The sequence below is a fragment of the Gavialis gangeticus genome, unplaced genomic scaffold, assembly GCF_001723915.1.
Source record: "Gavialis gangeticus isolate Ggan-Ray unplaced genomic scaffold, GavGan_comp1, whole genome shotgun sequence".
NCBI classification, from domain to species: domain Eukaryota; kingdom Metazoa; phylum Chordata; order Crocodylia; family Gavialidae; genus Gavialis; species Gavialis gangeticus.
Window position 1 is genome coordinate 54,741,416 of NW_017729004.1, and position 12,632 is coordinate 54,754,047.

Consider the following 12,632-nt stretch of genomic DNA (forward strand, 5'->3'; position numbering starts at 1 on the left):
TATATATATAATCACACACTTTTGTGAGCTCAGTCTCACTTCATCAGACACTGAAGTGAGTTTGGCCTCACAAAGCTTGTGCTATATATACAATCTACTTTAGTTTGTCTATAAGGTACAAATCTACCCTGACTTCTGCTTGAGGTACTCATTTTACATTGCCTTCCCAAAATGGCAGAGTTGTTAGTTTAGGATCTGGTGTGAGAATTGTGGGCTTAACTTTACACTTCTTGGGTTCCTGTTTATTTTTGTTTCAATGTATTTCCTAGATCAGTGTTTCTCAACTAGTGGGTTGCACCCCAAAAGTGGGTTGCAAGAATATTTGAAAGGGTTGGGAGCAGATTGCCAGAAAAAACCATGAAAGCATGGGTTTCCCCTTGTAGGCTGGCAGTGTTCCAGTGTGCAAGTGGCTACTTGGGATGGTTGGAGGCAGCAGGTGCACGTGTGCACATGCACATGACCAACATAGAGTGAGGCTGGGTTGTAGGAGCAGCCCCAGCCATTGGATGCAGGTAAATATAGGGATCAGGGGATGGAGGTCCAGGGGACTTTCCAGAGGGCTGCAGGGGCATATGTTTCTGTGCGTGTGCGTGCACACATGTGCCTGCCTGCCAGCGCTGGGGACAGTGGCCTGGTACGGGGCTGTGGCAGGGTAACAGGAGTGTTGGGGGGAGACGGTACCTGGCCCTTCAGCGGGGAAAGGAGGCAGGGATGGTCCTTCGCAGCAGGGAGCTGCATGCCTAGGCCAGTGGCACACTTTGGCCTCAGCTTGGGGGAGAGGGGTGCCAGCAAGGCCAGGGGAGGCAGGGGCCTGTTGGTTGGGCTGTGGTTGTGGGTCAGGACAAGCCATTGATCTTGGCAAATTGGTCCCAGTACGAAAAAGGTTGAGAACCACTGTCCTAGATCATGTTTCTGGTTTTGGTTGTCAGCTTCCCCCTCTGAAAAGAGTACTAGTCACTGCTGTACAGCCGTAACTCCTTTTTCATTAAACATAAAGAATCCCTGTATGCAAGACCTTACCCAAGACTATTTAAAATCCTTTAAAAACCTTTTACCATCACTTGATGCTATAGTTAGGTATACTATAGGTTAATCATGTTTTAAGTGCTGTTGACACTAACCAAAATCACCAGAGGAAAAATAGTACCAATACTGACTTCTTAAATTAATAACATTGATTACTAGCTGCTATAGTAAGCTACCTTTAATACTTTAACAAAATGCTTTATAGAATGCCTTACAAAGTATTTGTTCTTAACATACCATCTCTTTCATCAGCACTTTCCAGATAGCGTCCAATGGTATGTAGTTGTTTTCCTTTACAGACTTCCTGTGGTGGTCTGATAAGAGAATTCCCATCAAAATTTATATCTGTCAGCAAATGAAGATGATGGAGACCATCAGGCAAAGTTACCAGCTGATTCCCTGACAAAATACATGAGAATAGTTGATTATATTTGCATTTTGTTAATTTAAAAACATTTTGGGAATGAGCAGTAAAACCATAAAAACCTTTTACTTTTTATTCTGATAATGAGCTCATCACTACACACGAGGAAATGTTCTCTCTGCCTCAAGAAGTTTACTATTTAAGACCCAATTCAAAGCTATTGGAACCTAACAGGATTTTTTCCACAGAGTTTGGATCAGGCTTATAAAACAGACACAAATAGTACATCAGAGACTAGTAAATTTTAAGGTTGAGAGAGAAGATGTGTAGATGAACCCTGTATACAAGAAATGGAAGAGTACTTCAATGACAGCGTAGAAAAAGGAGAATGAAGAATTAAAGGAACCATTTAAAATGAGTGCAGGAGAGAGACAAGAGGATTAGAAGTGGCTTATTTAGGAGGATTTGGGAGACAAAAGTAGAAACAGGGTGAACTGAAAGTGAGAAGCAACTAGGAAAGTTCAGCAGGAACTTGAGGGTGAGACAAAGTCTGAACTAGTGTAGAGAATGCCAGTGAAGGGACTTTAACTTCGATATGGTCAGGGCAATGGAAGAGGAAGGGACTGCAGATCAGCTGCTCCCAGAGCTCTATTCGTCAAGGCAATGAATTAATCAAAATTCATCAACCGCCTCCTGAGACTGCACGTACTCGTGGACGTGACCCTTGGGGCTGACAGCTGCCATCCAGCAGCCACTAAGAGGGACATCCCACAAAGTCAATGACCCCTGGATTGGGTAATCCCAAGAATTGGGGAGTCACCAAAGTCTGCCAGAGGGATAAAAGGCAGTGAGGAATGACCCCCAATGGTGCCCTCTTTGACCTGACCAGCACCCTGCCCGTCCAGCCAAAAGGACCAGCCGGCGACCCCTTTCTGAAGCAACATCGCACTGAAGCCTCAACTGGCCATAGACAGCAGACTCCAGCTCTTGGGGATAGGTATATCTTGACACCAGTGCTTAGTATTTATAACTAGCTACTGTGAGTGTGTGTGCATGAATGTGTATGCATTTGAGGGGATCAGCCCCAAGGTTTATGATCTGACTTTTGCATCCATCTAATAAACTAGAATTTTATGATGATCCTGCAAGTTGATCCTTTGTAGCCAACAAGACAAACAACAAAAAATATCTGGCTGGACACCTCCCTTCAGATAGAACCATACATTGAACAGTCACATTGACTGCTTTAGGAAGAAAGCTACAAGAGAATTTTCCAACAAAAGCCAGGAATACTACAACCTCTCTCAACAAAGAAAAAGCTAGAATCCCTTAAGATCCAACAACAAATTAGTAATCAAACCAGCAAACAAAGGAAGAAATAGTCATCCTCAGTCCTCAAGACTACATCAATGAGACTAACAGACAACTGTCAGACACCAGCCACTCTTCCTTTGTTTGCTGGAAAACATCATATCCTTACTGTGCCTCCTTCATGAGAAATTGCTTGCATTAATCTCTCAGGGCATTGTTAAATGTGATCCAGGGATGTGGGGAGGGGGGAGCACTTTAATTAAAACAGCTCTGAAAGCCACTCTAATTAAAGCACATGGAGCATCTCTTATATCAGTGTCCCTGCACTTCAAAATGGCAGTTGGGGTGCTTTGTCTAAAACTCATTGAACAAGCTTTAGATAAAGCATCTTTGCTGCCATTTTGAAGCATGGGGACACTGATACACAAGACGCAGAGGCTGGCTGAGCATGATAATTACCACACGCCAGCAGACTGGATTGAGTCTGCTCTGATGTGCTGTAATTACAGCACACTGGAGCAGCCTCCATGCTCATGTACAGGCACCCTCTCTTTCCCACCTCAAGAATATTTTATATACTCTTGAAGATTCACAAACAAAGTAACCTAGCAGACTCATCCAACTGCAGTACCCTTGTTGAAGAGCTATCAGGATTCATAGATACCATCCTGAAACCACTTGTCACTCAAAGAGTAAGTTCTCTACAAGACAGCTGACTTCCTCAACAAGATCCAAAACATCAACCACCTGCCTGAGAAGCCCATACTTTCAACCATGAATGTCACTAACATGTACACTAATATCCCACACTGAAATACCTACAATAGGGACTACATTCAGATGTACAACCACAACCTATTGCAAAAATCATCCACTTCATCACTTTTAACAGCAGCACTTCTTCCAAACCAGGGCATAGCTATGGGCATGATGATAGTTCTCCAATATGGAGCTGACAATGGACAAAGTACAGAAGACACCTCAAGTTGCTGGAGAAGTACCAGCACAGCTGCCTGCAGAAGATCCTTTGAATCCAATAGGAAGATAGATGCACCCACATGAGCATCCTCTTGCACATTGGCATCCTCTTGCAAGCAAACACCATGAACATCAAGGTGATGATCATCCAACATCAACTTCGGTGGGCCGGCCATGTCATCCAGATATCCAACTCCAAACTCCCAAAACAAGTTTTATTCTCCCACACCAGTCAAGAAATACACTCAAAAGGAGAGCAGAAGAAGCACATCAAGGACATCCTTAAGGCCAAGTTGAAAAAATGCATCATCAGCTCATCAGAGATTATTGTCCAAGACTCCCCCAAATGAAGGAAGAGTCTACTGCAAGGATCTCAGGACTCTGGAACCTTACATCAACAGGAGACAGAAAAGCAGGAGCGGCAGAAACAGTGTGTCACGGACCAAATTAAGAATCCAGAGCCACCCACCCTACACAGAAACACATGCCCAAGTTGCAACAGAGTCTGTTGATCCTGGATCGGCCTCATCAGCCATCTTCAGACCCACAGATAAGACAATCATGGAAGCCAATCATCCTCGACTGTGAGGAATTGCCCAAGAAGATGACTGTGAACAAAGCAGAAAGTATCATTATGCCATTTTATAAACCCATTTCACATCTTGAATATTGTGCCCAGTTTTGGTCCTCACATCTCAGAAAGGATATAGAGCTAGAGAAGATACAAAGAAGAATAACAGGGATGATTAGTGGTATGGAGAGTCTTTCATATGAAGAAAGACTAAAGAGGTTAGGCCTATTCAGTTTAGAAAACAGATGCTTGAGGGAGGACATAAGGATTTAAAAATACTAAATGGTGAGGGGAAAGTAAATAGCGATTTATTATTTACTGTCTTTCACAATATAAAAACCAAGGGTCATAAAATTAAACTAGTAGGTAGTAAGTTTAAAACTAACAAAATAAATTTATTTTTCACACAATGTGCAGTTAAAGTGTGCCACTAGATATTGCGGATGTTACCAGACAAAAAGGGACTGGACAAAATTCTTGGAGGAAAGATGCATCAGTAGCTATTGAACATGGGAGTTAGGGATACAGCCTCTGAATCAGAACTTCCTAGACCTCAAATTCTGGAGGCTGCAAGTGAGAGAGGACCAATGGAAAAACAACTCTGGTCATACGCTGATCACTCTCTCTTCTGGCATCCACTGTCTGTCACTCTGTGATAGAATATACTAAGCAAGGTGAACCTGTGGTTTGACCTAGTAAATGGCAGTTCTTATGTTCTTATGTAATAGTGATTAATACTTAGTATCTGTTTCTGCCATATATTTCAAGCCTTTAATAGTCTTCTGGTTCATGTATAGTAAAATCAGGTCATTTGTATAATTAAACACAATTTGGAAACTACCATAAACATGCTGAGAGATGCTAAACGTCAAAGAGGTTATGAAATGAAGGTAAGAATGATACAGCAGTATACATGAAAACTGCCAGTCTTTTTATTATTATTATTATGTATTTGCCACTCAATCCCTTCCCTTATTTGACTTATTTATACCCTTTACTGGCTCAGTATTTTTATGCTTACATTTAACTAAGGAATTGGACACCTGATACTTACCACTCAGATTAAGGTGCTGTAGACTACTCAGTGAAATAATAGATTTAGGAAGCTGATTAATACAATTATTATTTGCAGTTAAACTGACCAAGTATTTCAATTCCCCTATGCCTTCTGGAATTTCCTTTAGTGCATTATGAGAGATATCAAGCTCTTGGAGGCAAATTAGTTTAGACAGCTCCTCTGGAAGTTTAGTTAACTGGCAAAGAGATAAAGATTATTATTACAATGTTCATTCCTTTAATTACAGCAACATTTGTTTACACAAAATGCTACAGGTAGTTAATCCTATTTGCAAAATGCTGTTTTTTCTGTGAATAATGTCTGTCAATAGAAGTTGCTTACTTTCCAATCTGATGGATAATTACTTGTTTTCCCATATGAATGTTGGTGCTAGGTAAAGAATCTTGAGGAATTGTCTCTAGGCAAAATACCAGAACATTTTTATCAGACCAATGATAAAACTGTAAGATAGGATAGTGTATATATTGCTGAATCGTTAGAGAAAGGACTTTCCTCTCCGCAGGAAAAAAAATCACTTTCTACTTCCACTCTTTTTCAGATATAAGGAAAGAAAATATTTTCTTCTCTTTCCTTTTTTTTCGTAACACTCAAAGATCCAATGAGGATAAGTCTTTTGTTTAACTTTTTACTCTGGTAAGGCTAAACACTATCTTAATATAATCAGTTATTACAGTAGAAGGCACAGGTCTGGAGAACAGTTTGTTAATTATATACTTTATTCCTCTGCAAATACAGGAAGCAGTTCCTTGTAATGGGTCACAGATACCTTTGGTAATGTCCAGGAGGTAAAGGCTTGTAAAAAATGAGGTGGTGAAAGGCTGATTCTTAAATTTTTGGTGGAAGAAAGATTATGAAAGCAAATAATCCTTTATATGTAAATTCTGACAGTCTATAAACAGGTGTGTGTCTTTACATTCTAAAATTATAAGTGGTAGGTTATGATAAAGGATTTGCTTCAGAAACAGTACTAATGTTTATTCTGATTTTTTTTTACTGGCCCAGTATCATTGTCTGAATTTGTCTGCACAAGTTGCACATCTGCCCATTTTATTCTAAAGAGAAGTCAGAGATGTTCTGCACTTCCCCATAAAAAACCTTCAAAAATAAAACAGCCCAGAAAAAATACTTGTAGAAGTGCAAGGCATTTTTCTGTATCATAATTAGTCAAAGTGCTTGTATAATTACTCATGCTGAAATCTGTAAGAAATCACTGAACAACATAAATTAATTCTGAGGGGCAGAATAAAAAAATAAAGGTTTTCTTTTCTTTTTTTTATAGAGAAGTATCAGGTAGGATTATTCACAAAATTCTAATTAGTCATTTTGCCTACTGATGATACTCATCTGGATAGAAGGCCCAGAGTGGAGGTGCTAGAGGAGTAGGATACACTTAGATTATTGCTATCAGTTTGAATCTTGTTTTAATCAGAATGACTAATTGAGATATTCCAGATTTAAGCAGTGAGGTCAATATCAAGCCTAAACTTTCTAAAGAGATTTTATTGTAAAATCAGATTATGTTACCTTATCTTGAATATTTAATATCTATACAACCAACATTAATGTTAAGAAGATACTTCAGTCAGTAGCTAATTAAACTTAAATTTTAGTTCCTTTAAAAACTGTTTTTCAGTTATTTGTTAATTGTAGGTGCGTTACAAAAAGACATAATGCCTACTAGGAGGAAATCTTGTTAATAACTGCAGTTAATAATTTTGAAGTACAGAAATCTGTCAGGTCTATGGGCTTTTTTATTCCTAAAGAACACTGTTTTCACATACCTTCAGACCATTTTTTTGGGAAAACTCCAGTTTCTTCAGCGATGAAAGATTACATATTTCAGATGGAAAAGATACAAAATGATTGTTTGACAAATTTAAATTTCTGATCACTTGCAGATAACCAGTTTCTGAAGGAATGCTCTGTATTTCATTATCTGAAAGATCAAGTGTCTGTAGACACTTTAAAGCACACAGTTCTTTGGGAAATGAGACAAATTTATTATGGTCTAAAAGTAGAACCTGGAGAGACTGCACATTAGAGACGTTTGCTGGAATGTTATTCACTTCATTTTGGCTTAAATTTAAGTAAGTAAGTTTTGTAAAACTGCACAAGTGTGCAGAAAATGAGGACAGTTTGTTCCTACTCAAATCTAGATGCTCCAAAAGTTTAATAAAAGAAATTTCAGGAATTACTTCTGAAATACAGTTTTCACTGAGGTTTAAATGTTTAAGAGTAACCAGTGCACACAATACAGCTGGAAACTGAGAAAGTTTATTATTGCTCAGGTCAACCTTAGTTATTTGTGTACAATTCTTCATTTCAACAGGAATGTGTGTTAATGCATTTCCTGAAAACTCTAAAATAGAGAGTTCTTTAATATGCGACAGTTGGTCATCCAAGGTGTTCATTTTATTTCTACTGGCACAAAGTTTCTTTAAATATTTTAGTCTATGCATATTATTAGGAAGTTGTGTTAACTGATTACCATGAAGAAAAAGATGTCTCAGCAGGGTACAATTACAAAGGTTCTCTGTAATGTTCTTGAATAAATTGTTGGCGAGGCTAAGAACACTAAGTTCTTGCAAGTTCTCAACCTTATCAGAAAGTACTTCCAATTTGTTACCGTCTAACCTGAGCTTTTCTAGTTTTGTCAGTTGAAAGAGCTGCACAGGCAAAAAGGTAAGTTTGTTATGATTCATTGAAAGTTCCTGTAGTCTCGTGAGCTGTTTAACATCCTTTGGTAAACTCTGAATTAGATTCCCAGATATGTTGAGTGTGATCAGATTTGGAAGGTAACAGAGGACTTTAGGGAATATTAAGATCTGATTGGAATCAATGCTGAGCTTTCTCAAATTTTTCATGCTAACCATCGTTTCTGGAAGAGTCATTAGATTATTTCCATCAAGTTTTAAATTTTCCAGGGTTTCAAGGCCTTCCAATGCCCTAGGGAATTCCTCAATGTTATTGTGACTGACAAAGAGTTGTTTAATACTTACAAGCTTTGACAACTCTTTAGGGAGATGTGACAGTTGGTTGTGGCTGATATTCAAAACTCTCAGTTTATACAGTAGAGAAATTTCAGATGGCAATGACATCAACCCATTTTCTTCAATTGATAAGACTTCCAGGTTTCTTAGACTACCTAGATTTTCAGGTAAAGTTTTCAATTCATTGTTGTTTAAGTGTAAATATTTTAAAGTTTGGATTTTAAATACTATTTGAGGGATTTCCCTTAGTCTTTTATCATTTAGTTTAACTGTGAAATGCTCATATTTTATGTCAGACAAAATGTGCTTTGGTATCCTTTCAGTCATTTTAAAATTCTGTACTAATTGCAACATGCCTATTTTGGCATCTGCTTTAGCAGTGTCTGTAGGGATTTGGTTTAGTCCTTCAAGGTTCACATCAGCTGGGATATCAGCTAACATGATTGTTTCTAACTTTTGAGAAATTTCCAGGTTTTCTGGTGACCATGTTTGTTTTTCCATATTTCTTTCAGACACTTTCTGAGGCACTCCCATTGGTCCTTCAGCATTTAGGTCAGCTGGGAATTCATCACTCTTTATTTCAGGAATAGCAGCAGGTAAGGATTCTTCAGCTTTCTGAAAAATTTCAGCTGGTTTTAATATGTTTCTCTTGATATGTTTTTCAGAAACATTTTGGGGAGGTTCCTTTATACCATCATTGTTACACTGTGCTACGTTGTCCGTCCCCTCTTTTTCAGGTGACACATTTTCTGATAATTTTCCCATCCTGTTAACAGTTTGAAGTGATTTTACTATATCATTATTGGCATCTGTTCCAGTAACTTCAAACAGATTTTCATTCACTTTTTTGGTATGTAGATCTGCTTTGAGGTCAAGTTTGTTTTCAAAAAACATTACTGATGATTTTCTAGCCACTTCAGGATCACCTATTGATTGTAATAAATGTTTCCTAGTATCAATCTTGGGAATCTCTTCCTGAAAGAGGTTCAACTCTTCAATATGTAGATCTGCTCTGATTTCATCTTTCTCTTTTTCAGGAGATGTACTTATTGGCAAATTTTCAGCCATTGCAGAGTTTTTTGTTATGCTTTTTCAGTTTCAGAAATACTGAAAAAAGAAAGTGTGGAAATTTAATAAAGCAACATATACTTTAACATTAGTAGACTTAGCTAGTGATTATAAAATAATTGAACAGTCTGGTTATTTATGATTTTTTAAGCAAAATTTGTCCTTAATTTGGCTGCTTTAGTGGTGCACTGATGTATTGGTCCATATTGGATCAGCACTGATAAAAGGAAAATTGACATTATCAGCAATTGGCTTTTTTTGGACAGTGTAGCTGATAATATCACTGATAAATGCCACATGCTGTGCAGCCATGGCATGGGAGGAATTTTGGGGTGGCTTTAGCTTACCCTGTAGCCACCCCTCCCAGTGCCACCACTGCCACCCGCCCCATCCCTGCCTGCCCTGAGTGCGGCCCTGGCCCAGCATGCAGCCCCTGGCCCTGAGCCCACAGCAGGCAACCTGTCCTCACCCCATGCATAAAGCCAGGGGGCACATGCCCCCCATGCCTCCTCCAGGGGTGCATGCAGTGGGGAGGAGCCATCCCCCTCCCCACACCCCTGTGCACCCGAGACAAAATTTGTTCTTTGGGAATTTCATGATATAATCAGACCCTGGGACTCGTTTAAGAAGGTCCTGAAATTATTTTTTTTACTTTTTCACTTTCGCTCAGTCCCTCATATATATACACACACACACACACACAACGCTTAATACTTAAAACATACCCTATTATTGTTAGTTTGAGCCGGGTTGCCCAATGCACTGGGGCTTTTTGGCATTTTTCTATAATAACTGATTGAATGAGGTATTAGATAAAAGTGCCAAAAAGCCCTGGTGAAGCACCCGATCTATACAGACACTGGGAAGCCAGGTCGAAATAACACACTTCCTTTTCTGGTCAAATGTTGTTTTTTTCGTGTCTGTCAGTTTCTTTCATTCCTTGGAGATCACAGAACAGCAGAAACTCCCTGTGCCTGAAGAAGGGTGATTGCACCTGAAAACTTGCAAAGAACTTTATTCCAATTACTTGGTCTAATAAAAAAATATCACATCTACCCAAAGAACCTGGCCTGCCAGCAGCCTAGGAGCACATTTCTCACAGAACAACCACTCCATCTCTGTCCTTGCTATCCATGGTGCTCCTTTAAAAGGAGAATTTGGGAACAAAAATCCATAAGCCATCTGGTCACTGAGAACCAAGGATTAAATATTGATATTGGATTTATAGATAATTTATCCAACTCTTGAATTTTTTCCACACAAGGAAGGCGAAACTAACCGCCTCCTCCCCCCACCATCATTTCCTCTTTTGATAGGCATTGATCTCCCAGTATTCAGCTTCTTCTCTTCTGCTAATTGTATGCCTGCTAACACCATATAAAAGAAACCACATAGACCAACATGTATATCTACCCAATCACCCTAAACACACCAAGAAAGCTGTAATATACAGACAAGTCCTCTGACACCACCAAATTTGCACTGAGAACACCCATCACCTTGCAAATCTCAAAAGGGCTTTGACTGAACAAGGACACTCCTCCAGAGAGAGAGATTGCACTTTTGAAAGAGCCATCCAGATGCCATGTGAAAAATTGTTGCAGTACAAAAAAGAAAATCCCCATGAATCACACCCCATTAGTTATGACATACCATCCTTCCCTGGAACCTATACAGAAAATCCTCAGACAATTGCAACCCATACTAGAATAAGACCCAGTTCTTAAAAAGAACTTTCCAGAACCACCCAGCTTAGCCTTTAAACAAGAACCAAACCTCATCACCAGAAGCAAACTTCCTATGAGCCAAAACACACTGAATGCATCCAGACCGTGTCAGGACAAGAAATGTAAAACCTGCCAACACATTTCTACCACTCCTACAATAACTACACCCCACAACAAAACCATCACCATTGCTGGATCTTACACCTGCACCTCCAGAAGTGTAATATATCTCATCCAGTACATGAAATAGCCTGATAGAAAAATACATAGGAGAAACCAAACAACAATTGTGTACCAGAATGGATGCAGACCAAAAATCTATCAAAGACAATACCCAACTACCTGTGGCGACACATTTCTCACAAGAAAACCACTCTCTCTCCAACCTCTCAGCTGTAATCCTCAAAGGAAATTTACAGAATACTTTTCAAAGACAAGCCTATGAACTTCACTTAATAAATTTACTGGATACAAAATCATGGACTAAATATATTCATTGGATTTATGGCACATTATAACCTGCCTGCCACCCAATAACCCCAGGTAACACCTCTACATTTTACCAGCTACATTTTATCACCAGGTCAACATCCCCCCGCCAACTACCTGTCTTACACCTATCATCTCCTCACTGCCATGCATTTGTATTTCCACAGACCTGCATTTTGCATTTTGGCTTCTGTTCCACCCAGGAGAGCACAAAACACCAGCAGATTCTGTCTATACCTGGAGAAGCGTGTTTGTGCCTGAAAGCTTGCAAAGAACACTTCAAACTATTTTGCTGGTTTAATAAAAGATTTACCCAAAAACTCTTGTTTGCCTGTGTCCTTAGAATAATATGGCTACAATCAGCACCCCCGCTACGCTGGAGGATTTCTCTCAGCCCCTCCCCTATGCTGTGCTTCACTTGTTGTGCCTTGCTTCCTATAATCAGAGGCGAGTAAGGATGTCTTACATTCAGAAGTTTATCTAATTTCACCCCAGCTGCGTCGCTGGCCCAATAAAAGATATCATCCTAATAATTTTTGTCCTATCCTGGCAACATCAGTCTTACAACATCAATCTTACAACATCAGTCTTACAACATCAATCTTACAACATCAGTCTTACACTACATTGCTGTATTCTTAACATACACATGTAAAGATAAACACAGATACTTGAAATAATAAGGACTGCAAGGAAATAAGATGATGCTGACAATGAATTGGTTTTAAAAGGAGTCTGATTCTGTGCCCCTCAGGCACTCAAATGGCCACGGCCTCAGGCGAGACGTGACTCACAGTGTTCTTCTTACATCTCAGTTGCTTTCCATCCTGTAAGACGCCTATGGATGATTTATGCCAAGGACAGACAAGGTTCTTTGGGTAAACCTGGTTGATATCTTTTATGCGACCAACTAAATAGATGGAAATATTTTTCTTAGCAAGCTTCAAGGACCGGCTTGAGGGTCTGAACAACACTTTGACTCGTGTGTGTGGGGGGGGGGGGGTTCTGAAAAAAAAAATGGAGCTGCCCA

General features: G+C 39.4%; 1 protein-coding gene across 1 annotated transcript in view; it reads right to left on the reverse strand.

The window, feature by feature from the left end:
- LRRD1 (leucine rich repeats and death domain containing 1) overlaps positions 1-9,413 on the reverse strand; it is a 10,546-nt gene extending 1,133 nt beyond the window's left edge. The window contains exons 1-3 of the mRNA XM_019508533.1: positions 7,110-9,413; positions 5,305-5,503; positions 1,264-1,425 (exon numbers count right to left, since the gene is read on the reverse strand). Coding sequence (XP_019364078.1) covers positions 1,264-1,425; positions 5,305-5,503; positions 7,110-9,386 — 2,638 coding nt within the window. The 5' untranslated portion in view covers positions 9,387-9,413. The remainder of the gene's footprint in view (positions 1-1,263; positions 1,426-5,304; positions 5,504-7,109) is intronic.
- Between the last annotated feature and the right edge of the window lie 3,219 nt (positions 9,414-12,632).